Source organism: Pyrenophora tritici-repentis, chromosome 1, assembly GCF_003171515.1.
Source record: "Pyrenophora tritici-repentis strain M4 chromosome 1, whole genome shotgun sequence".
NCBI lineage: Eukaryota > Fungi > Ascomycota > Dothideomycetes > Pleosporales > Pleosporaceae > Pyrenophora > Pyrenophora tritici-repentis.
The window spans coordinates 3,572,246-3,596,991 of record NC_089390.1 but is presented as its reverse complement, the minus strand read 5'-3'; the positions used below and the strand labels follow the sequence as shown (position 1 = coordinate 3,596,991).

The following is a 24,746-nucleotide window of genomic DNA, read 5'->3' as shown; positions in this document are numbered from 1 at the left end:
ATATTTGGTCCGACGGTGACTGCACAAGAGGAGGACAAGCGGCCACATGCTTCGGTAAAACAGATACAACTACGATGGCTTTGCGCCAACCACAACCCCTCGAGCCAGCCCATAATGGGAACCCATCCTTGCGTCACGTAGGCATGCTGGATCTGCTGGACAGAGACCTGCGGCCTACCTTCATTGTCGATACTGCTCCAGACAGTATCAAGTCCGAAAATGGAAGTGTGCTGGAATATTGGAACTCGGCCATGGCCTCTGCCAATCCTGGACGTGTGTTGCAATTGATGGGCCGCGAAGGCACTACACACAGTAGCAATGGGAAGGGCAATGATGCCTTTACACGTTTTCGGAACTGGTCTCTATCACAGGATGCAATCAGCAAACCTTCCATGTACTCAGACTATACTTGGACAAAAGTACTGGTATCTAGCCGTTGGAACGTAATAAGCGCCTTCTCCGCGAGCACGTGCGTAGGCAGCGATGACCCTGAGACGACTACTCTCACCAGGAAGATTTCCAAACCAAAGGCACCCAATTTCGATTGGACGGATCAGCTTCCTCCACGGCGTCTTACATCTCATGCGGCATGGGCGCGCAGTATTGACTGGGCAGCGACTCCCTTAGGACCCATGTCCTCATGGTCATCGCAGCTGCGAAGTATTGCCAACCTGGTTATGCAGGATCCGCGACCTGCCGTGGTGTTTTATGGTCCCGAGCTTATCATGATATACAATGAAGCTGAGATTGAACTTCTAGGTGGATTCCATCCGTGCATGGGTGCCAGTGCTCGCGTGGCTCTTGCTTCCGTTTGGAAAGAGTATTTTGAGCCTATCATAGAAAAGAACCTCCGTGGAGAGACGGTGGAGAAGACGAACACTGCAATTCACATGATACGCAACGGCTTCATGGAAGAAACATACTTTTCCCTCAAGTTCATACCGATTCTAGACTCTGAAGGTGTCACTGTCGGTCATTATGAGCCGCTTGTGGAAACGGTACGTCCCTATTTCCGTTGACGCACTAGTTGTTTATGGGACATGCAAAGGTTTTGGCGCGCATCCTAACTTATGAACAGACTAGAGAAGTAATCGCACAAAGGCGGTCACGCACACTGCTTGAATTGAGCGAAGAGATACCGAGAGCGCGCAACACTGATACATATTGGCATCTTGCAACTGATGTATTATCTCGCAACGCCAAAGATATTCCGTTTTGTTTACTATATTCTGCTGAGGCCGATGGGCATGGCTCTGAGTCGAGCAGGACGCGATTCTCTGATAATAACCAGCAGCATTGCAAACTCCGCGGTTCGTTTGGGCTGCCCAAGGGCTCACCCGCCGGACCTGAGCATCTGGACTTTCAGCAAGATCACGGATTTACGCCCTACTTTCGCCAGGCCCTTACAGCCCGAAAGCCGATAATACTCCGATTTGACCAGGATCCTGTAGCTGCTGAGCTGGTTCGAGATATCGAATGGCAGGGCTTTGGAGATCCCTGTAGAGCACTAGTCATTTGCCCCTTGAATCCAACATCTTCAAAAGACAACATTCTTGGGTTCATGGTCATCGGGCTGAATCCACGTCGACCGTTTGACGAAGACTACCTCCAGTTTATCTTGGTCACTAGTCGGCTACTCTCTACATGCCTAACATCAATATTACTACACGAAGAGGATATAGGGCGTCGGGAGCGGACTATAGCTAACGCCGAAGCGATGAAGTACCAGCTCAAAGAACAGCTGACGCTATCTCAACAAGAGGCTGAACGAAACGTCTCGAAGTTCAAGCGTTTCGCTGAGCGGGCCGATGTTGGCATTTTTCTGATTGGGATGGACGGGATCTACTCGTACAGAAACGAAGCTTGGTATAACATCTTGGGCACAGTGGCACAAGACGTTGGTCTTGAGGAGGCATGGACCCTTCTCATCGATGAAGAGTACCATGAGTTGGGCCGAAGGAAGTTCAAGGAACTCAAGGAGACCAAGCAGCACCAGTAAGATCAAGAAAACGTTACCAAGCGAATCTACTGATCACGTGAAGGTCATTTGAGCTACGTCTTAAGAAGACATGGAACGCACCAGCTCAGAATATGGACGAAGAATTTCCTGAAGCGCAGCCAATGTGGGTTATAACTTCGATATTTCCCGAACTCAACGATCAAGGGGAGGTCATTGAGATTATTGGTTGCTGCACAGATATCAGGTATGCATGCCTTTCTTGAATGCTTTACGATTGCTTACAGTCAGCAAGTCAACAAAAGTGGGGCGAGAAGCTCCAAGCAACCCAGGCTACAAGAGCTCAGGAGTCTAAAAGGTAAGTCGACTATCATTTGATAATATGCATGACCCCACTGACCCAAACCAGGAGCCTGGAGAACTTCATTGATACTACTTCGTGGGTTTGCAAAACGACATACTCACCTACCTGAAACTAATCTAGTTTCAGCCACGAGATGCGTAATCCTCTATCTGCGATTGTTCAATGTGCTGACGTAAGTGATGGATCTCCGAGATCACCTGTCACATGCTGATTAGCCTGTAGAGTATCATATCTGCACACAAAGACTTTGGCTCTTCAACAGACTATCAAAAGGTTTATCAGAACATCGTAGAGACCACTATTGATGCAGCCGAAACTATTGTTCAGTGTTCAAAGCACATGAAGACGATTGTTGACGGTATGTATTGCTCCAGATTGAGCCGTACTAGTATGCAATGGCATAGTTGACTTTCCTAGATGTACTTACCATGTCAAAACTTGACTCCGGCCTGTTCATGATGACTCCAGTCGACGTACAACTAGATTCAATCGCAAGAGATGCGGTCAAGATGTTTGAGGGCGAGGCGAAGTCAGCTGGTGTGGAGCTTCATTTCAAGCTCGAAGATTCCTGCAAAGATACCAAGATTGAGTATGTCTCGCTCGATCCAACACGAGTATTGCAGATCCTCATCGTAAGTACACCCTATTTTTAAACACGACGCAGGAACTGACAACCAAGAATCTCATCACCAACGCCATCAAGTTCACGCGGTTAGAGGAGATCCGCAAGATTTCTGTCAGCTTGGGCATATCTCTTGAGCAACCAACCCACAGTGCAAGTGGAAATGTGCCATTCTCACGTACATCGGAAGGTGCAGAGGCTCAAACTTTGCAAGCGGATTGGGAGAAGGGGCAGCCAGTAGGTTTCATCTTGCACTCGGAATTCGGGAGCTTCTGCTAAGAGAAAAAAGGTATACGTCATCTTCTCAGTCCAGGACACTGGCCGCGGACTGAGCGATGAAGAGCATCAGCTTCTGTTCGCTCGATTCTCTCAAGCATCACCGCGTACACACATTGACTACGGTACGTTCGCCTCTCAATAACAGATGCACATGTCGCTCACAAACCTCAGGTGGCTCTGGCCTCGGCCTTTTCATCTCACGCCGACTAACCGAAATGCATGGCGGAGCGATTGGATTTGCATCCAAATCCGGAGTTGGTAGCACCTTCTCCTTCTACGTCAAGAGCCGCAAGTGCGCCTTCCGGCCCAAATTCAACCGCCACCAAAGCAACGCCGCAGTCAGCCTAAGCATACGAGCCCACGAAACCGTTCTCTCGAGTCGATCACGCAACGAAAAGGACGAGCCCCCAAGTAGGAACGCCACTGCCGACGTCATCCCTAACAAAAACCTGCACGTCCTCATCGTCGAAGACAACCTCGTCAACCAGCGCGTCCTTGCCAAGCAGCTGCGCAACACCGGCATGCAAGTCGCCGTCGCGAACCACGGTGGTGAAGCCTTGGAATATCTCCGCACGACCAACTACTGCATCCCTGACGGTACCGGCAAGCCCCTCGCACTCATCCTCATGGATTGGGAGATGCCTGTCATGGACGGCTTGACCTGCGTGAGGAATATCCGGGAATTGCAAAAGGAGGGGGTGGTTAGAGCACACGTACCTGTCATCGCAGTGACAGCCAATGTGCGGAGTGAGCAGGTTGAGGTTGCGCTCAAGGCAGGCATGGACGATGTTATCAGCAAACCGTTTCGTATACCAGAGCTGTGCGCTTGTATACAGAAAACGTTAAGGAGTACGGCGAAGTGGTAGAGGTTTGAGGGGGTGGTATCTTAGTATCAAGATGTATGTCTTGATGTCATGTACAGGGTATGGGTGTGATGCATGTTCTTTCACTGTAGCATAGATATACATCAGGTCAGATATACAAAAACCCGAAGAGTCGTCTTATTACAGTATTATCAAGTCGAATTGTTAACTTTTATCTCTCTCCTTTTCCACCATTCATTACATCCTCCTCTTCCTCTTCCTCTTCCCTCCTTCCCAGCGCCCAAACAAAAAACAAAAAACAAAATCAGGGTATAATACCGCAAGCCGCTTCGCAAGAAATCACTTTTGTGTCCTCCATCCTGTCGTTCACCTTCTACATCCCATCTAACGTCCCGGATGCGCCCCACACCCATAGCTAGCCATATACGCGGCATTGACACTCCTATGGTGCTCAACCGCATGCCTCTTAACACCAGCCCACATCTTCTTCAGACTAGCGTTGAGCTTGTGCTCGTGCTGCTCCTTGTCCAGGTTGACAAAGTGGTGGGCATCGTGGGCGGAGTCGTGCGAGGCGCGGCGGGAGGTGGCGAGCGGGGTGGATGATGTGGAGGGGTTGGCGGAGGAGGTTGGTGTTGGGCGGGAGGTTGAGGTTGAGTTGCGGGGGGAGGGTGAGAGGGAGAGGGCCAGGAGGCGAGGGTGGGTGTCTACTGTTGACATTTTCGTGGTTTGTCGTAGGGAGTAGCTTGGTTTTGGCGGTGGTGGGTTGGTTGATTGATGCCGAGTTGTTGTAATTGTGAGTTTGAAAGTTGAAAATGAGTATAGTAGCTGTAGTACAAGAACTTGCTGATGTCTTGAATGATATTCTCCATCCCAACCCACAATCCCCAGACCTTTATATACCCACCCCTACACACCCTCACATTTCCCGTCGCAAAAAAAACACCGCGGCGAAAAAATTCCCTCCCCCACGGCCGTCGCCCCCGCCTCAACACCACTACACGACCTGATCGTGAGATCCATCACACGTGCAAGGTACCTGATTTTCCCTGCCAAGTGGGTCGTCTCCACCAGCGTGTTGGAATAGTAAAAAGCCCAGATTCTAGACACCAACAGCAAATACACCGGATGACGTGCGTCATCACCACCGCTCCTGACAACTCTGCCCTGACTAGACTGGAAGCAGTAATGCCCATGCTAGACCGAGGTAGGCGGTATGGCAGGATCTCCGTTAACCGCTTAGCTCCCGGAAGGTACGATGGCGGGTGATGATGGAAAAGACGTTCGGCTTGCATCGGCTCAGCGACAAAGAAGTTTTATACCGCAGGCTCCACCGCACTTTCCATCGCCTTGTTGTCTTTGACACACGAAATGGCCGTTAGAGGTAAATCGTGTGTCATAGTCAGTTTTGAGCTATAATTGCGTGTTTCGTCGTGATGCGGCGCGACGAGAGTATTGGTGGCTGCTTCGGCCACATGCTTACGTGGACAGCTCAACGAAAAGTTCGACATTGCTGCACGTGCGTGTGATGATGGCGAGACTGGCACGTCTGATGGCGAACAAGCTGTCATGTGAAATTGAGCATAGCCGGTGGGAAAGCGCACCACTCGTTGCAACATGCCAGGGCGTAAGGATGACCGAGGAAACATATCTATTCATGTATAAAAAGGTACTCACCAAAACTCAAGCACAACGACGCTGGAGTGCATTCGCTAAACCGCCAGAACGCATGCCCAAGTTTATTAAAGAATTAAAGGTATAGAAGGGCATGAGAGGTAATCAAGGCAATGCGACACGTGACCTCTCTTTGTTCGCAAGCGCCGCATTCTCCTCTTCATCCGAGTCGAGGCCTTCTAGTTCAAACTCTTCGGCATCTCTTACTGTGCGCTCAACTCGGCTGTATCCGTTGGGATGTCCATTGGCATGGCCATTCGCGAATTCGTCTGCAAAGGGCGCTTCCGCATCGACCTTGCCATCCTCTCCCCAGGTATATACGGCGTATAGGTGAATAAGCATGTTGACAACTGGCAATGGGTTAGTTGCATCATAAAGCAGTGATGGGGTGAAACTTACACAAGAATAACAAGAAAGCGATGCTGAAGAGGATCAACACATAGGATACATGTGTGACGTTCGCATCGGACAAAAACTGCATTTGCTCTTCCGTGGCTCCCATGAACATGAAGCCGCCCGCCATTAGCAAGAAGGGCGTCATATACTGGAAGCTGTTCGGGTCTGACCCATCGTTCGTAACAGACGACCGGTCCTTGAGCACAAAAGCTATCTCGATGATGCGTGCAGCACCCGCAGCCATGAGTGTATACCCAAAGACAGTGTGGATCATGGTGGATAGGGGTAGATGTTGGGGATGCGCTGACATAGCCCAGCCAGTCATGAGGATGACGATGCCTGGGATGAGGTTGCGCTTCGGCTGCCCGTTTCTCTTTCGACTGAGCCAGACACCAACCAGACCTGCCGCCCACCATACAATGCCCATGGATGTGTGCTGAAGGTCATTGTGCCCCCAAGGTCCTCCCCAGCGGTGTTCGGTAAAGGTGTTGACGCAACCCCACGCAGCAATGACGAGCGAGTCGAAGAACTCTTGGCTCCGTCCGGTCCTTCGCAACCACATTTGTCCGACCAGAAGCAGGATCAAAAGGATAATGCCATATGCGATGAAGGCGCTGCCCATGATGAAGTGCGCCAAACATTGTCCAGTGTGGTCGGCATGGCAGAAGCCCATGGCTGTGATACCTCCGAAGAGGAATTGCACCCATGTTACTACTGGCATGGCCTTGCCGACAATGCCATGCGCCTTGACGACAATGCGCCGGATCTTGCCGTTGATTCCCTTTTCGAGGTGAAGCTTCAGGTAGATGCCCATGGCAATCTGGGAAATCAACATGAGCATGATGAAGGGAACGAATTGCGCGTGGATGTTCTTGGTGAACTGTCTGCCCTTGTGCTTATGTCCGAGGAAGTATCCGACGATTGCGAGGAGTGAGCCGGTCGTTTGTACAGGGACGTGCCATTTCGATCGTATTATCTAGTCACGTGTCAGCTTGTTTCCACCTCAGTCTTGCTTTCAGGGCACCGTACGCCCAATACCATGCCCGTGGGGAAGATGAGGCCCCATGCGAGCGTCTGGATCAAAATGTGTATCCATAGAATTGAGTCCTGTGGCGAAGATTAGCCTTTGGTCACATTTGCCTATTCGTGAGCGCAACACACCATGGGGTCGTCGGAAACGACGTTGCCTTGTTTTATGTTGTCCATATGATGTTCGTGGGCCGTGGTTGTTGTGATGCAAAGGAGGAGCGCCACAAGGGCCGCTCTTCTTGTAACGGAGTCCATGTCGCGCCTGCTCACAAGCAATGATCTGTTTTGGTAAAAGTGGCGCCACCAGTGACAAATGTGGTTTTTACCTCCGCCTTGTTAGGTTTCAGAGTCGCGTGCTAAGACACATGGAGGTGAGGTGGGTCGATAGGAGCGGTTGGTGTTGTATGTAGCCCTATTCATGGGATGCGTCGTCACAATCATTTGATTACGTGACCAGATCTTGCCGCAATTGGCTTTCGCCCCCGACGGGCCCCATAAATTCCGACACCAACTCCAAGATTGTCACTTTACCTTCCACCATCATGGCCATTGAGAAGGGCATCACAGAGGTCGCAGACTCGGAGGATGAGCTGATGACGTCTTCGCCAATGGTTGTTTCAGATGAAGCTGCACAAGACAAGCTTTGCGCAATAGCGCTCGTCCCATCCCAAGAGCGACAAGACGCCTGCCAAGCAGCCGACTGCACTCACCAAACACGCGTCGAAAGCAATGCCAATACGACTGCAGACAATGCGAAGTGCTTGGGTCGTAGTCCAAATGATGCTTCGCTCAAAGACGACGCGTCTATCGTTGAGGAGACTAATGTTGGAGCGCAGGACGGCGCGCATGTCCCAACCCATATTGGCAATACCGATATGCAACAACAAGATGCTGACCGCGTAGCCGACAAGGAAACTACAATTGTCCTGTTTGAAGACCAAGGAGAAGTGATGCCTGTAACTCAACAACTCAGTGTGACGGGCAATGAGCAACAAAAGCCAGCAGAGAACGACAAGCATGCTGCAGCCCACGCCTTGAGTGATATTTCAATCGAAGATGCAGTCTGTCCCAGACCAACTCATCTTGCAAGCCCAGTTGCTCACATGAAATAGACTCATACCATACAAGCCCTGCCAACAATGTCAACAGACACAAGAGCGCAAGCAAGCATCACTGGCTTCTCTGATTGCGCAACTTCAGAATTGACCAACCTTGGTCCGCTTCCGGTGACAGCTATGCAAGGACACACTTCATGCCCCACAATCGGTAAGGTGGAGGACTCGGAGAATACATTTCGCGATTTGCGAGCGGTCGATGCTTGTTGGCCAACTACCGGACCAGATGAGTCAGCGACGTACGCACAAAAGGCGATCCCTTCAATTCACTCAGATCAGAGTTTGCGAGAGAAATACGGGGAAGAACACTGTAGAACGGAAGAAACGTTGGCACCGAAAGAAGTTACCGATGGAAATTTTGACATCCCACCCCCGGTACAAACCGCTTCCCTAGCTCAATCCGACTCCTCGGCACAGCCTGACCCGATGTCTACAAGCGTGGTACCCCTGAAGACGCCCCAGGAAGTTACCGTCGCCGAGCTCAAAGCACAGAAGGGTGCACTATTGGCTGCTTTAGGCGCTCTTCCAGCCATCCAAGTACTCATGGAAGAAACGGCATCCTCGGATGCTGAGACGGATAACGGTACGGACGATCCGACAGAGGCCGACATCATGTCAGCGGCGAACAGGATCGTCAAGGAACATATCAAGCTACTACACGAATACAACGAATTGAAAGACGTAGGTCAAGGCTTGATGGGTCTCATTGCGGATCAGCGCGGTGTAAGAATTGTGGAGGTCCAGGAAGAGTTTGGCATCGACGCAAATGACTAAGTGTTTCTGAAGCTTTGCGGGGATAAGAATGGGAAATGAAGGCACGTCATATAAACCTTATGTTCGAGGTGTGTACTGCTTTCACTCCGCATATGGCCAATTGGCTTCCTAGTGTATCTAGTGTGATTCCCCGTTCATCCATGCCCGTTAGGCTGGGCTCTCATTTTCACAATACATCTATGCCAATCCGCCAACACATGATCAGTTGACCATATCCATGACTGAGCCTAGTTTGAACTCATCACTATTTTGTGGGTATTCCAATGAGCATGAGTCTTCAGGCCCATGGCTGTCACCGGGCCAATCCGGTCCTCCTTTCCTGACGATCGGGCGCGTATTATCCGGGTTGATACATGCTTTGTTACACTAGCTCTTACAGCGATATATGTACAAGAGATTGGCGAGATGGACCCCCATGTTTGCGTCGTTCAATATATGGCTCACACCTGGATGGCATAGAACATTTGACATCCTAGTATATAGAAGCTACCACAGGCGCCAGATACGCCTATTACGAACGGGATAGCGGGGTTTACCGATACTTTCGCTGTCAACCAGCTGCTCATGTCACGGTTGGTAGCGAGAACGTTGGCGCACGAGCTACCTACAAGCCGTGTTGCACGAACACCTCCGGTCAGACTGAAGAACCTCGCCGACACCGACATACCGATTGGATGGAAAGCCCGCCCGAAGATTTTCCAGCTTTTGATTCAGTTGCATCCGTTCGTCTCGAATGATGGTTGCCGCTTTCGTCTGTGATTCACGACTAACCAGAAAACCTCTCCATCTTATTTGGTATATCGTATACTTTCTCACACACTGCCCGTCCGACAGATGTCGGCTAGTCATACAGCCTGCAAATCAGTAAGACATCTAATCCCAAGTGAGTATAACGGCAGTGTCTGGTATTGCGGATCTTCCTCGGTCGTTTCGATTGCCATCACCACGGGTGCCCGCGGAAGCCACAATGGCTGCCCAAGTTCGTCGGAAGAGACAGCGACTCGCCTCCAGATGGATTGGCTCAAACACAATAGCATGACGCGTTCCTTTCTGGCTCTGCACTAGCCCTGACGTGGGGCATGACACTTCATCCTTTCGCCCTAATGCATGGAACCGTTGCAGGTAATCAGAGACCAACGATAACGTCCCGAGGTCCGTGGAGGTGATCTCTAACCAAGGGCAGTGCCTAAATCCTATCGATTGACCCCAAAAGTGGAGCCTCATGCCGTGTGTACTGTACGTACGTATGCATGAATGAAAACCCAATATGCGGTTCGAAAGTTCCAGGTTACAGCTTTGTATACGGGCTTACATGTGGGACCCAGAAGATCGGTAATGATGATCAGCGGGGCCGCAGGAATCAACCTTGGAACAGATCTCGGATGTCACACTCCAGTTCTCGGAACTACTCACCATGACATTCTCCACGTTCTTCGTGAGTCGTGTTTAGGGAGGCTTACGGTCCAGCGCTCGACAGCTCGAGAATAGAAATCCATGGATGAGTGAGACTGAGAAATCGCAAGCCACTCCTTGGTTGGACATGCGGCATTCGTTCTCGGGCCTTGATCTACAGTCACGGTCTGATATCAATAGTAGATCTGCCAACAGAGTTTGACAGATGTTGACAACATCGGCTAGAGTCTCAATGCCGCGCCCGTTCATAGTACGCATGCCCCTCATACCGTTCTAGGCAAGGTTCTAAGCGACCTTATGCACAGACGCATGCAAGAGCCTCCAAGATACGTTTTTTCGCTGTTGCAAGGTACGCGCACGTGGAGATTGGTCCTGACAGGTATCCAGCATTACTCGAGTCTGTGTATCCCGCGGAAGATCTACGGTACATCACATTCCATCCTACACCGCCCCACGATCAGTCTGTTTGCCAATGTTAGAGCCTTGGCACTTTACAATAGACCCACTGACACGGTCTTGTCTCCTTTCCGGGGTTGAAAACGATATACTGTTACTTTGAACTCCCTAAATCATGTACTTGGGGAGTAACTGGCCGAACTTCCACTCGTTTAAGATCGGTCCAGCCCATCCAACATCATGTCGACTACCATTGAGGACTATCAACTTGCGGCACTCGCTGCAGGTTTTACGCTCGGCTTTGGGTTTCTGACGGTATGGGAGGCTGTCAAGCAGACACGGCGGAACCATAGCCCATTACGGTCGGCCTATATCTACATGATATGGGGAGAGATTTTAGTCAACTTCATCATTGGCGTTATTGGGTGGTTATTCCTCAACGGCAAACTTGGGCCTAGGTTAGTACCTCAACCCTGACTGTCCGATCTTCCTAACATGCGCATCTGCAGTGTACCCGTTCTCTTCGCTATCCTCTTCTTTTGGGTCTTTGAAATTCAACTTCTCATGCAAATTATCATCAACCGCATCGCCCTCATCGCCGAACACCGCAGCACAATCTTTAAGCTCAAATGGGGCACTGTCCTCATCATCACCACCATCAACATCGCCGTCTTCTGCATCTGGATCCCCTCGCACACCGTGCCCCCCGTCAGCAAAACCTTCGTCACCATAAACGCCGTGTGGGACAAAATCTCAAAAGTCATCATCCTCGCCGTCGACGCAGGCCTAAATTACTACTTCCTCCGCACCGTCAAACTGCGCTTAGTACAACGACACGGTCTCACAAAATATGCGCCCCTCGTCGGCTTCAACGGCAAACTCATGGTTTTGTCAATCGCCATGGACGCCCTACTGATCGGTTTGATGTTCCTCCCCAACCAGGTCGTTTACATACAATTTCACCCCGTTGTCTACATGATCAAACTCAACATTGAAATGTCAATGGCCTCGCTCGTCGTGCGCCTCGCAAGAGGTAGACCCCAAAACGACATGGACACCGAACCTTTCCCCAGCCACAGCTATCCCAACTCGCACTCGCTGTCCGCTACTACACCCAGCCAGAAACGCGAATCTGTAATCTTCACTAGCAGTGTCAGTCGTGCGAAACGTCAGTCAACTGGCACGGGGCTCGCCCAGATTGGGAGCGAGGACCATTTGGAGAGGGGGATTCAGCGTAGGATGGATATTTGTGTCAATGTTGTGCAGCAGGACAAGGAATTTGCCGAGGCGAGTAATATGTGTGTAGGGACGAGCTTGCAGTGTAGTCATGAGGCGCCATTGACGCCGGGCGCGTTTGGGGATGAGATGCCATTGCAGAAGCATGGGTGATGGGGGTGGGATGCTTTTCCTATGTATGGTTCTTTTCGATTATGATACCCGTAGACACAATATTGAGTTTAATGACCTCATTGTGCTGTTGGTACAAGGCAAGATTAGTGAAGAAATAGTCGCTGGTATTTGATTTGATGAACACCCAATTACTTTGCTACATACTTCAGCGTAGAAACGCGGCTACGCGGACAATATCCTAAGCTCGCAGCTTCCCATGCCCATGTTGGCTGTGGGAGGTATTGGAGATGGAGGTATTCGTGTGCGCGCGGAGATTCTTTATCTTCTCAATACTATGGTGCGCATCGTTTGGTACTAAACTGAAGAATCATCGATTATCTGTTTTTGACGAGCTCTACCGAGCTTTTTCATATTTGCCTCAGCTTCCCATGCCGGAACACGCTCGACGACGTGCCAGCATCCTGAATCTTGCCAACCTGCCCATTTTTAACTTTCCAGATCATACAGCAAACACCCACCAGTCCTGAAATTATACACAAAAGCCTTGCCCACAGCGCCCTCCCCACCGCCTTCTAACCCTTTACTTTCCAACCATTTACTCCGATACCCCAGCAGCAAATCATGCAACTCCTGGAGATATTTACGCTCCGCAAGTGGCATCCTTTGGATAAAAGAGCGCCAAGATTCCTGATCACTAAGTCGTGTTTCCTTGATGAGGGTCATGACTTCTTCCTTTGACTCGATCGCAGCGATAGGCGCGGACTGGAAGGCAGACAAGAGCTCCGCAGAACGAGACTGTGCGGCTTCGACAATGGACCATTTGTTTGACTTCTTTGAGCGGTGCTGTGCGATGAGGACGTCGACGGAAGATTTCGGCGTGTTTGCTGTGTTTGTGGGTTGGGTTATTGCTTTGATGAGGCGGGCAGCGGTTTCTTCTCGCTCCTCGCGGTCACGGAATTCGTTGCGGAGGTAGTTGAGTAGCTCGGCGGAGCGCATGTCTGTGTCTTCCTTTTTGGAAATGGATTTGACTTTGAGCTCGGGCTTGTCGGGCCCGACGCCCTGTTTTATGACAATGACCCAGCTGTGCCTGTCGTCACGGTAGTGGCGCAAGAGCTCTTCGGTGTTGCGGGCGTCGACGGCGAGCTCGGCTGTGTAGCCGTGTGAAATTAGGTCTGCGACCATTTTGACACCTGTGGAGCGAAGGACGCTGGGGTCGAAACTGGCGACGAGGCAATCACAGCGACGTGGCATCCAAGAGATTGAGGGTGTATCTTCCTCAGTGTGTTTTCGCACGAAGTTTGACTTCTCGGGTTTCTTGATGTATCGGCTCATTGAGGCAACAAGTCTGTCCCAGCCCAGATTGACTCCAACAGCATGATATGCGGCTGGTGGGTGAGCATGACTCGGACCCCGCGGTCTGTATTCTTCGATCAACTTGTCATACCGTCCACCTGCAGCAAGCACCTCTCGCTGCTTGGTGTCGAATAAACATTGGAATAGTATGCCGCCCGAGTAGTACCTCTCATTGAAGCTGCTGAGTACGCTTATATAGACCTTGCGTTTTACATTCCATAGCTTCATATAGTCGACAACAGAGGTGAGGTATGCAAATATGGCATGTGTTCGGTCGAGGTACTTCGTCCCTTCAAAGAGTCGTTGTAGCTTTGCAAATGCCTTCTCAGGCGTGTCACGCCAATCAAATCGTGCCAGATCGTCCAGCGATGTAGTCGGAATTCCAATATCCGAAGAGCGCAAATCATTGCGAATGGACTGCCAGTTGTTCTTCCCAATGTTCAACTTGCTAAGCACGGCCTTGACCGCCGCGCGTTTGGGTGCTTTAATCCTGCAAAACTCCATGATCATGTCCAGCAGATCAGCATGATTGATGTGAAAGCACATCTGTGTCGATCGGAACGAAGGAAATTCATCAATGATCTCGTCTACGACCTTTAGAACCTCTGCTTCCTTCAGAGGCAGGTCGAGCGTATCGTATGAAAGAATGTCAAAGTCAGCCTCTCCATTGCTGCGTGGAGCACTTCCGGCGTAGTTCTCACGGTAAACTTGACCGATTGTGAAGGTTTTTTCGAGGAAAGCGCCACCGCGGCCAATGCTTCGCGCATAGGGCAATGTCAGATCGTATGGAAGCTGAACGAGTGTACCGGAAGGGTCGAAGAGTTTCACGACATTGCTGTTTGCATAGTGATCTGACCAGGGCAATATCACCTGGCGTTGTATCTCGACAGCACCATGGCCGCGGAAGATCATTGCTAACCTATCTCTGACGAGATTCTGTAGGAGGACATCATTGGCCTTGGGGACCTGCGTTGTTGCACTTAGATCCCAAGCATGATCTTTCGCTTGTGTATTAGGCTTTTGTGAGAATAGCGCGGCCATCATATTGGCGTAGTTTGGAGAATTGCGGTCAGAGAGCGCTTTGAGGACCTCCTTGACGGCCTCGTCTCCCATTTGGGCGGGTACTTTTCCACTTCTTAGAAGCTCCGTGCATCCAGGTCGTTCTGATGGTCGATGGCTGATAAGGTCCATGATGATGCTTCCTTGGAGAGACTTTTCAGGGGCCTCGAACTCAGAAGGGAGAACATGTTTCCGCTCTCGCAATGATCGAATCACCTTGTCTCTTTCCATAGCTGTTTTCAAAGGGAAACACATCTCGAAGAAGATGATGCCCATGGAGTACATATCGACCTTGGTGTTGTAGTCACCAGTTGTGCTGGAGCTTATCTCAGGAGCCACATAAAGCGCGGTCCCGACGCTACGTGTCATGTCGCTACCATCTTGGGCACCATTGGAAGACTTTGTGTCAGGCCTCTGATACTGTCCGATAGTGGCCAGTCCAAAATCGCCAATTTTGGGGATCTTAGCCATATCAATGAAAACGTTGTCAGGTTTTAAATCGCGATGAATGATTCCATGCCCATGAATGTGAGAAAGGCCTTCCAAGATTTGGCGAAACAGTCTCCAGTGTTCGTCAGGGTCATCATATAAACCGTTACGGATGAGATCGCGAAGGGTCTGCTTCTCGCAGAACTCCATCTGGATGTACAGGATTGACTTGGATGTTCTTGCCGGATTCGAGTCGGACATGGTGCGTTTCTTGACCGCGGGTGAATGTGGTCCAGCACTAGGGGTTCCTGATTCGTCTTCTGTTTGCGTGTTAGTACGTGCTTGTTAGGTTTTGATTGTGTGATATTTACCCGAGTCGGATCCAAAAACGACGGCACCATCGTCACCATTATCAGATTCTGAACCCGACCCAAACTCGATTTTTGGATATTCACTGGAACTGATGAAGTCTAGGCCACCAGCGCTCCTGTTGTAGCCGTTGCCATCGGTTGTGGTCGTTCCCGGGGAAATGTCTGAACCTGAGTCTGAGTCTGAGTCGGAATCATCTTCATCTGAGCTTGCTGAGTCGTCATCATCCGCATCAGCTTCCAGCCAAGCGATGTAATAACGCACCACGTAGCTGTGATTGAGCCGCGAAAGAAGCATGACCTCTGAGAGAACCTCGCTCAGTGCGGCTGCTGACTTCTGTTTAATCTTCTTGATCGCATAGAGACGGCCATCGACTTTGTTTCGGGCCTTGACGACTTCACCGTAACCACCCTTGCCTAACCGGCCCTGTTCGACCCAATCATTCGCATAACGCGAGTACGAAGGGACAACACCAGCAGAAGACTCACGTCGTAATCTATACCTACCCATTGATGTTGAGGAATTCCTTGACCGAGCAGGGGTGGGAGATCGCTCATACACATCCACGTCATCGCGCAAGAACTCGCAAGGGATGAGATCAAAAGCGGAAGACCTTTTCTTGGGGTCAGGTTTGAAAAACTTGCGCATGACTTCCTGCAATGGTTCAGAGCAACCTAGTGTGTCAGACAACTCTTTTGGCGAGTGGTACTTCTCGGGAGCATCGATTCCAAACAGCATCTGGAGGAAGACAACGCCCATGTCCCATACATCTGTCTTACGAGTATGACGATCGTCTTGCGTAAGCTCAGGAGCTATCCAGTAAGCTGATCGTGAAGGCGGTGTAGACTGCTCATCCTTATAAAGACCTTGTAGACGGTACAGAGACTGTTGGAAACTCGCATCGGTCAGATGTACTGTGATACCACCACCGGGGATCCTTTTGAGTAATATGTTGTGAGGGTGGACGCGCTTGTGCACTGCACCGTTCTGATGATAGAATTCCAGTGCCTCCAACAGCTCGATGGTCCAAGATCGTACTCTTGCAACCGGGAATGGTCCGTCATCGGCAAGTAGCTCACCTAGCGAACCTTTGTTTGCATGCTCCATGAGAATGCTGATTTCCCATCCAGAGTCGGGTAAGTGCTCCACTTTGAAGTCGAGGACTGTCATGATAGCGCTCTGCCGTAATCGCTTCAGGTCCTCCATCTCGTCTTCAAAACCCATGATTGCTTTCTTCAGTTGGGGATCATCAGCTGCGTTTCCGCCACCTACCCGAGCACGCTTCAGTACCAATATCAGTGTGGCGTCGCTCCCTGCCGGTTTCACTAGTAGTTGTTCCGTTAGAGGCCCAGAACGGAACGGGAGTGGGTTTTCAACAGCGCTGAATTGAACTGTCGTGTCTTCGTGCTGGACGATGACCGCTCTATCGAATGAGATGTAGTTGACATTGTCTCCACTGGGGAAGTATGATGGTGGAGTACTTGCGGATACGCGGTTCCTCTTACGCTTCGCCATCAAGTCATTCCGCCGCATCTCGTCGCCGACTTGTTGCTGGAGCAGACGCTCTTTCTCGGCCTTTTGTTCGTCTCGCTTCCTCTGCAATTCCTCCTCTTGCTGCCTGAGTTGCTCGGCTGCCGCAGCTTCTTGGACAGCCCGTTCAGCATCCAGATTCTCGTAGGTACCGTCAGTTTCGCGCACGGCTATTTCGTCTTCGAGTATTTCCTGGATAGCGGATGCTATGTCGTAGATCATGACTTCTCCAACCAGTTCCTGTGGACGGGTCTTGAGTAGATCATAGAGCTTGTCCCAAGTGTTCTTCCTCAAGCTACTACAATCTTCCAGAGTGAGAGTGGGCAGCGATTTTGGGTAAGTAGCCGTGATCTTGGCGCATAATGTGACAAAAATCTTGTCATTAGAGAGTGACGTGAGCTTCACACGCAGCACTCGATCGGTGGTTTTCTGAATCTAGTCAGCCTTACGCTGGATCGAAGTTGAAACATTTGATTTCATGGTATGGAGTGACATGAAGCGATGCTCATCTTGTACTGCGACAAGACAACCAAATATGTACAAAGACCAACTTACACTCCAGGCTCCTCTGGCTTCTGATTCCACATAGTCGTCCATGAAAACAGCCTTCAGAACTTCGCGCTCATCTTCCTGTGCCTTTTCATAGGTTTCGGAGGGTTGCGAGAAGAGAGGAGGCCGCACGGGCGGTGACTCCCCGAGTGGACTTGTCGCATCCATGCCATCGATTCCTGTCGGCGTGCATGCATTTGGCGTATGTTTCTTGTTCTTTGGTGTTTTATGCGGTGCCATAGTGGGCTAGTTGTGGATTGTTGAATAGGCCGTCATATATGGTAAGTATTGACGGAGAGTAGCAGCCGTAGCCGCTGCCCTTCACACTGCAGACATTCCGACTGGTAAAAAAAGGGTGAAAGAATAGATGTGACGATATGTGGAAACCTGCTGGCCAGCGCATGTACGAAAGTAGCGGTCGGTGGGGGCGATGATATGTTGGCGAGCCCCGCTGCTATGGGACCGCTCCCGCGCCATCCCTGCAAGGACGAGCCGCTGGACGCGACTTCCTCATGCCTCAGCTCCTGCGCGCACAACAAACACATGCACCACCACGCCTTCCCTTCTCTGGTAAACACACTAGACCCAGTCGCATCGTGTTTGCAAGTAATACGACTCACTGCCAGCATCCGACGTGGTTGACAGTGGCCGATGCAGCTTGCAGTGCAGCCCTCGTTTTCAGCGGGTAAACAATAGGCCAAACAAAGCCGCGACTATATCCCCTCGTCGCAACCGAGGCCACCCACAGTCTCCAGCATCTCCACCACAACTCCGAGTTGGTCCGACGTCCAAGAAAAATACGTCGCCATGTTTTCGTGGATCACGGGACCGCGCATCACCAATGTCATCGAAGACCTCCAGCCTGGTACGTCGCATCCAAGTGCGCGCCAACAAAGGCTTGCTAACGCCGCCAGAAAACAACTACGAGTCGACCTTCATCGAGCCGCCAGAGACTCCGGCCCACCAATTTGCCGTCAAGGCCTTCAAGCATGCCATATTCGGAACGCCTGCCCCAGAAGACACCAAGGACACCGTAAAGAAAAGCGAAAGAAAAGCAAGGGTGGACGCGGCCAACGCAAAAGCTTTTGAGTTGCCCGCGCCAAGAGAGAATGGTCCGCCTATATCCCCATCGAAACAGCCAGGGGGTATCCTCATGACACCAGGCACAGCCAGCAAAGGAAGAAAGCAGGTGTCGTTCGGCTCGCAGGTGGTGGACAATGAAGGCAAGCGCGGCAACGTTGGCAAGACCGGTATACCCAACGACTGCCCTGGCAAGTTTCCCAGTCCGTGGACACCTGGTACGCAATTGAAGCTAGACGCCGAAAGTGAAAAACGACCACGCACCAGGCTTACCGAGGCCCTTCTTGACGCACGAACAACAATACAGCACAAATCAGGACAGAAGCCCAAGGCGAGGGACGATAGCGACATCACAATAGATCTGGGAGCGCCACGGTCCGAGTCTGGCAAATACTGGAAGGAGCAGTACGAGAGCTATGCAGACAAGAGCGAAAAGGAGATGAAGAAAGTTATCGCGAAGCAACAGCTGGCCAAGAAGTTTGCCATGAAGAAGGATGGCGAAGTCACAGAGCTAGCGAACAAACTCGAGCAAGAGCGCAAGCGGCACAGGCAGCGAGAGAAGGATCTGGAACAGCAGAACAAGGACCTCCAGGAACGACTCCGCCAAGCTATGGCGGCGAGCGGGTCGTCAAGCATCGAAATAGCAACACTAAAGGCACGAGTGGCCGTCTTGGAAGCTTCAGCCTCTCAGCCTTCTTCCGACCTTCCAAAAAATAAAGTTCCATTTGACATTTATGAAGATGGCACTAAAGATCATCCACGATCCGCTCCGCATGGCTTGGACCTCGATCCCGACATGTCATACAGTATGGCTTCATCTACCAAAGAGAACAAATCGCCAAGACTTCGTCGCCAACGCCGTGGTACTATGCCTGACACGCTAAATCGACCGACTCTCCCATCCAGGCTTGGGACTGGAGAGGGTGAAGCTTCTATCCTTCTTGGCAAGTCGCCGTATGCACCTCAGCAACCCTCTGATGCTACCCTGGACAAAGCTCCAACATCCACTCAACAAGAGCAGGTACCCAAATCGCCCTTGAAGATCCGCAGACATGAGCCAACCAAGGAGAATAATGTGCCCAAACCACCAGCCGAGATGCCTCCATCGAGTCCTCTGCCTATGCCATCGCCTGGTCTTGACCCATGGATGGACTTGAACGACCGCTCGATACCGCAAATGGACAAGATGGCGATGCCCATCTCTATTGGCCAACCCTACACTAGACCTGAGTGGAATCCACCGCCTCGCCAGAGTGGGGTGTCCAAGTCAGTATCGCAGGCCAAACAGACGGAGACGAAGAGCGAAAAGAAAGCAGATCCACCGAGGCGCAGGGAACACACAATTGAGAAAGCTATTCATGCTACAGAACTCGGAGCAACCTCGATTATCTCCACAAAGGATGCGAAACACAATCCCACTGCACCAAAAGTTGAACCACGGAAGACAAATAACGTCACATCCTACCACGCTCCCACTGACCCCAAGTTCGAACTCACTAAAGTCACCGCCCACCATACAGAAAGATCTGCAGAAGTGAAGAGGGATGGGAGTAAATTAACAGCAGCCGATCGCCGAGAGCTGGCAAAACTCCGACTTGCAAACAAGAAGAAGGAAAGAAAGAATCACGCTGCGGTTGCCTAATTCGTTGATCGGCAGCTGTTGTTTATTGTATCCGATTCACTGGGGTTGGGTGTTTCGATTGCAAGTGGGTATTGCATTGCTGAACAGGAGTCAGGCTTGTTTCACGAATATCCAGTTTAGGGCTTGCACGATACCTAGACATGCTTTTGTTTACAGTAGATCCAATTCATATTCATACATTGCTACGCTCTTGATGCCTCGTGGGGTATCATCCCAAACGCCCTTGAAAATGCCAACAGAAATTGCTATGCAGGGTATACACCTCTAATCCTCATCTACCGCTTCCCTTCCGCAATCTCTTCCAAGGCCTTATACACCGGCACCGTACACTTCTCCAACGCACCCCGTTGGAAAGATGTCATCTTTCCCAACACATACTTACTAACAACATTCGGATCCCTACTTTCAGGCCTTCCTATCCCAACACCAACACGCCACCACTTGATCCCCCCAAGCTGCTGCTGGCAGCTTTTAATCCCATTATGTCCCTTTGCACTCACACCCCCATCACGAATCGTAATCTTCCCTAGTGCAGACTCCAACTCGTCGTGCACAACCACCAACCGCCCCTCCAACGTATTAGACCCAGACGCCTGCCGTATTCCCCGTAACCACTCGTTGTACGCCTTCTTCACCCCGGTCCCGCTAACATTCATCAGGGACGTGGATTGCCAGAATGTCCAGTCTTGAGTGGCGTCGTGCTCGGTGGGGACATGACGGAAGCCTGTGAAGCTGAAGGCAAGGTGGGTGGGTGGCGGGCGCGAGACTTGGCCTGAGAGACCTTTTGTGAAGGGCGCGTAGGACTTTGCGGTTGAGAGGGCGGAGGTTACAATGTGGCCGGCGGAGTGGAGCGTGTTGGAGTAGGTAGCGCCTGGGTTTCCGATGGAGGCTACGAGGAGGGGGTAGCTTTTTTGAAGGGCGGGTTTCGCCATGGCGAGTGCACTGGATGAGGGATTGGGATTTGCCTTTTGCGAGGCGTTGTTGGGTGGTGTTTTGCGCGGGGGTGTTGGTGGGGTTTCGCTATCCGTCCCGCTGGGGGTGGGGAGTGCGGAGTCGTGCTTAGTTTTCTTCTGCTTGCGTTTTTCCTTGCGGCTTTGAGGGAATGTCGATTGGTGGGTCTCAATTGGGATTCCGTTGGTGTCTTGCAGGGAAATAGCGAGTTGGGAGACGGCTGCAAAAAGGTCGTTCAGAGCCTGCGCTCGCTTGTCTTTTGCCTTTTGCTTGCGAAGCTGTTTGCGGGTTTTCTTGGTCGTAAAACCGGTGGATGCGTCGCTGTCGTTGTCACTGTCTTCTGGTGTTGAGGTTTGACGAATTTCGAGATCGAGATCGACAGCAGGGATCAACGACTGCGGTGTCGCCTCGGTGCTGGCCACGTGCGCACGTGTGCTCGCGTTTGACATGATACCAGCCGATGATGGGATTGTAGTGGATTTGTGTTTTTGAGAGATATAGTTTTTTTTAGAATCTATCTGTACTTTGTCTTGAGTTAGCACTGCGCAGTAGCCATGGTTGATCATCCGTTGCATTGTGGCCACAGCTACACATAAGAGTCATAGCAAATTGGCAAGGGCGCTGCGGTGAGTGCTCTGTAAGCCGCCCTTTTTTCCAAGCATGTTTTTACAATGTCATCATCGTAACTTTATGCAAATACTATGTGGATAGCGATAATGATTTCAGACGCGAATCGGATGGGTAGATCGCGGGATCTCTTGGCGCACATCATCGCTCAGGAACCAGGGTCCCGGTCGCAGATGCCTAATGTCTTTCACTCATCCAACACCAACGACAGTCGCCACTCTGTGTGCAACCCTCCACACTAGCTCTTTGGTAGATTCCCAAGGGCAAATTTTACATATAGTAATCTTCACGTCTACAAACTGGGTCTCCACCCAGCATGTCTGAACGACCAAAAACGCCACCCCGAGCGACGCGCTCAGCGGGGAAACTCCCGGCAAACCCTCCCACCCCAGAGCAGATTAGGCGCATGGAAGATGCTCGCCTGAAGGCCAAAGCCGCTGCCCAACAGGTCCAATCGAAACCCTCGCCAGCGCCGACCGCAGGCACAAAGCGCGCATACTCGTCCATTACCGCCTCACAGACACCAGCAACCCTCCGAAATGCTGCAGCGGCCTCGCCTGCAAAGCCCGACCAGAATGGCTTCATACAGCCACCCTCGAACGACTACATACAACCCGCGAAGAAGTATGCGAGGTCTGATTTCATCGAATATGATTTCAGTAAGATGACAGACACAAAGGGTGGTTTCCTGAGCACAGTAGATGATCCACACAACAAGGCCATGCGGAAGGGGCAGGCAAAGGAAGAGCAGAAGCCGGAAGGCATGACAATGGCTGAGTGGGAGCGAGAACGTATAAGGCGCAAGCTACGTGCCAACAGGGCTGGACCCTTTGAGCCGGGAATCTCCATTCTCAATACTGTCAACGGTAAAGAAGAGGAAGACGAAGAAGCCGCACTTTTAGAAGCCGCTGAGAACGTCGAGATCGAGCTCGGCACCTTCAAGGGCAAATACGGCGACGGCAAGCGTGACGTTAAAGGCAAATGCCGCGAATGCACCAGTCTAGAGATCGACTGGAAATGGCAAGACGTGTTCGGCATTGGCGTCTGCAACATCTGCAAAGAAAAGCTCCCAGACAAATACTCACTCCTCACAAAGACCGAGGCGAGAGACGACTACCTGCTCACCGACCCTGAACTAAAAGATGAAGAGCTTCTCCCCCATCTCGAGCGGCCCAACCCACACAAACAATTCTTCCACCCCATGCAGCTCTTCCTCCGTCTCCAAGTCGAAGCCTACGCCTTCAGCGACGCGAAGTGGGGCTCCGCCGAAGCTCTCGATGAAGAGTATGCGAAAAGGCAGGTCGTCAGCAAAGAGCGCAAACAGAAGAAGTTCAAGAATAAACTAGAGGACTTGAAGAAGAGGACACGAGTCGAGGCGTATAGACGAGCGAGGCTGGCTGGCGACGGCGGCGCAGGCGCAGAGTTTGGACAGAAGATTAAGGGGAGGTACGATAGACATGAGCATGAGTGGGGGAGAAGCGTGTTGGATCCTGAGACGGGTATGACCAAGAAAAGATGTGAGGAGTGTGGGATGGAGGTTGAGGAGCTGGAGTTTTAGCGAGGGGGAGCAGCAGGAATAGTAATCGTAGTAGAAGATACCCAACTGAGTTCTTAGCGATGCTTTCTTTTTCCAAACATAATACCATTGAGAAACTATTGTGTGTTTGAAAATCTGCGTTCGTCCGTCACTTCCTTCATTGCTCAATCGTGTTCTGGGACTGATGCGTGCCTGCCCCTCACGTCATCCTAGCCCCGCAGCCCCTCTTCCTACCTCGTTCCTGCCACGTATCCCCACGGGCATCAGCCCACGTCTTACCGCCTTACCTCCTACCTACCTACCGATCTTTTCGCATCTCTTTATCATATTTTTCAACAACATATTGCATCTAGACTGAAATTATTCCATCAAACAATAACAACAGGGCCGGTAACTCAGTGGTAGAGTGTAGGACTGCAGCAAACCCACGTGCTCCGTTCCCGAAGCCACCGGTTCGACTCCGGTTCGGCCCTAATTGCTATCTTTTTGAAAATATGAAGGCCTCAGATGGTTCTTTTTTGCTGATTTCCGATTTTCGTTTTTTTTTTCGTCTGGAAAGGTTGTATGTAGGTAGACAAAGTAAGTACGCAAGTAGGTGAAGGCGAGGCAAAGTGAGTGTTGAAGTCTTCTGATTGTAATTTAGGCATCGCTTTTGTGATGGGTATAGGGATGCTAGGTGTATGTCACTTGTGAGTTGGTTTATATTCACGATAATGATTATGTGAGCTGGCGGATTCATGGATGCTGGGTTAGATGTCATGAGTAGGCTTAAGATGCCGCGGAGAATACGCATGCGCTATAAGAAAGGTGTTTTAAGAGCTTTGTCTTTCGAATTTCGTTCTCTAAAATGCTAACATTCTAGTTAGTGCTCTACTTTTATAATGCTACTACTGCGTCTGTTTCTTGCTAAAACACTTATTAAGATAAGTAAGTAAGCTAGTCTGTTATTGCTGATTCACAGCAATCTCTCGCCTCTGCCGATTTCGTTGATCTCGATCAGCGTACCGCAGCTATGGATGGCTGTGACTGTATAGATGATACTGTTGTATTTTGACAGCGGAATGTTTACTTGTGTAGCTATCGGTGCCTGTTTAACGTATGTTAATAGAAATAGAACGGCGTATCCATTAATGGACGGCGCACTAATGAGTTCTTTTTCTTCAATATTCATGAATCAAATCACCTTAGTAAGGCAAAGGTATGCCTGTAGAGGCCGCTTAACCATCTAGGGTAACCAACCACCCCCCGACGCACCAAAAGCGCCTTGTAGTACCACCAAGAGTATTTTCCGGGATCACAGCCTTATCAAAATACCTGAAGGTACTTGCAGCCGATATAACTTCGTTGAGCACACTCCCGGTAAAACTGTTCAACATAGCGCTACTGTTCCACTTTCTGGGGCTCCGACTACCAAGCACAATAGTTGTACA

The 24,746-nt window shown here is 50.8% G+C and overlaps 10 protein-coding genes across 10 annotated transcripts; 5 read left to right on the top strand and 5 right to left on the bottom strand.

Annotated features, from left to right (window-relative positions):
* Positions 1–74: 74 nt before the first annotated feature.
* PtrM4_014300 (AtoS, PAS-PAC domain protein) lies at positions 75–4,088 on the top strand (the record flags this gene model as incomplete). The annotated part of the gene is made up of 11 exons (XM_066103136.1): positions 75–998; positions 1,079–1,995; positions 2,043–2,204; positions 2,253–2,315; positions 2,367–2,396; positions 2,448–2,493; positions 2,544–2,679; positions 2,739–2,953; positions 3,001–3,180; positions 3,233–3,344; positions 3,394–4,088. 11 exons carry the CDS (start codon positions 75–77, stop codon positions 4,086–4,088), a joined length of 3,480 nt encoding a protein of 1,159 aa, XP_065965338.1.
* Positions 4,089–4,430: 342 nt separating this feature from the next.
* On the bottom strand, positions 4,431–4,763 carry PtrM4_014290 (FAP multi-domain protein; the record flags this gene model as incomplete). Its single annotated transcript, XM_001931344.2, has 1 exon — positions 4,431–4,763. One exon carries the CDS (start codon positions 4,761–4,763, stop codon positions 4,431–4,433), a length of 333 nt encoding a protein of 110 aa, XP_001931379.1.
* Positions 4,764–5,822: 1,059 nt separating this feature from the next.
* Positions 5,823–7,154, bottom strand: PtrM4_014280 (RhaT, Permease drug-metabolite transporter (DMT) superfamily; the record flags this gene model as incomplete). The annotated part of the gene is made up of 3 exons (XM_001931343.2): positions 5,823–6,067; positions 6,117–7,089; positions 7,143–7,154. The coding sequence occupies 3 exons, from the start codon at positions 7,152–7,154 to the stop codon at positions 5,823–5,825; spliced, it is 1,230 nt and encodes a 409-aa protein (XP_001931378.2).
* Positions 7,155–7,684: 530 nt separating this feature from the next.
* Positions 7,685–9,031, top strand: PtrM4_014270 (DNA repair protein Swi5-Sae3; the record flags this gene model as incomplete). Its single annotated transcript, XM_001931342.2, has 2 exons — positions 7,685–8,203; positions 8,255–9,031. The coding sequence occupies 2 exons, from the start codon at positions 7,685–7,687 to the stop codon at positions 9,029–9,031; spliced, it is 1,296 nt and encodes a 431-aa protein (XP_001931377.1).
* Positions 9,032–11,080: 2,049 nt separating this feature from the next.
* On the top strand, positions 11,081–12,229 carry PtrM4_014260 (Frag1 domain containing protein; the record flags this gene model as incomplete). The annotated part of the gene is made up of 2 exons (XM_001931341.1): positions 11,081–11,298; positions 11,350–12,229. 2 exons carry the CDS (start codon positions 11,081–11,083, stop codon positions 12,227–12,229), a joined length of 1,098 nt encoding a protein of 365 aa, XP_001931376.1.
* Positions 12,230–12,676: 447 nt separating this feature from the next.
* On the bottom strand, positions 12,677–15,292 carry PtrM4_014250 (uncharacterized protein; the record flags this gene model as incomplete). The annotated part of the gene is made up of 1 exon (XM_066103135.1): positions 12,677–15,292. One exon carries the CDS (start codon positions 15,290–15,292, stop codon positions 12,677–12,679), a length of 2,616 nt encoding a protein of 871 aa, XP_065965337.1.
* A 2,073-nt stretch (positions 15,293–17,365) lies between these two features.
* Positions 17,366–17,719, bottom strand: PtrM4_014240 (uncharacterized protein; the record flags this gene model as incomplete). The annotated part of the gene is made up of 1 exon (XM_066103134.1): positions 17,366–17,719. One exon carries the CDS (start codon positions 17,717–17,719, stop codon positions 17,366–17,368), a length of 354 nt encoding a protein of 117 aa, XP_065965336.1.
* Positions 17,720–18,286: 567 nt separating this feature from the next.
* On the top strand, positions 18,287–20,201 carry PtrM4_014230 (Cut12 multi-domain protein; the record flags this gene model as incomplete). Its single annotated transcript, XM_001931339.2, has 2 exons — positions 18,287–18,344; positions 18,394–20,201. The coding sequence occupies 2 exons, from the start codon at positions 18,287–18,289 to the stop codon at positions 20,199–20,201; spliced, it is 1,866 nt and encodes a 621-aa protein (XP_001931374.2).
* A 275-nt stretch (positions 20,202–20,476) lies between these two features.
* Positions 20,477–21,601, bottom strand: PtrM4_014220 (Pth, Peptidyl-tRNA hydrolase; the record flags this gene model as incomplete). Its single annotated transcript, XM_001931338.2, has 1 exon — positions 20,477–21,601. One exon carries the CDS (start codon positions 21,599–21,601, stop codon positions 20,477–20,479), a length of 1,125 nt encoding a protein of 374 aa, XP_001931373.2.
* Positions 21,602–22,095: 494 nt separating this feature from the next.
* PtrM4_014210 (RAD14, DNA excision repair protein) lies at positions 22,096–23,337 on the top strand (the record flags this gene model as incomplete). The annotated part of the gene is made up of 1 exon (XM_001931337.1): positions 22,096–23,337. The coding sequence occupies one exon, from the start codon at positions 22,096–22,098 to the stop codon at positions 23,335–23,337; it is 1,242 nt and encodes a 413-aa protein (XP_001931372.1).
* Between the last annotated feature and the right edge of the window lie 1,409 nt (positions 23,338–24,746).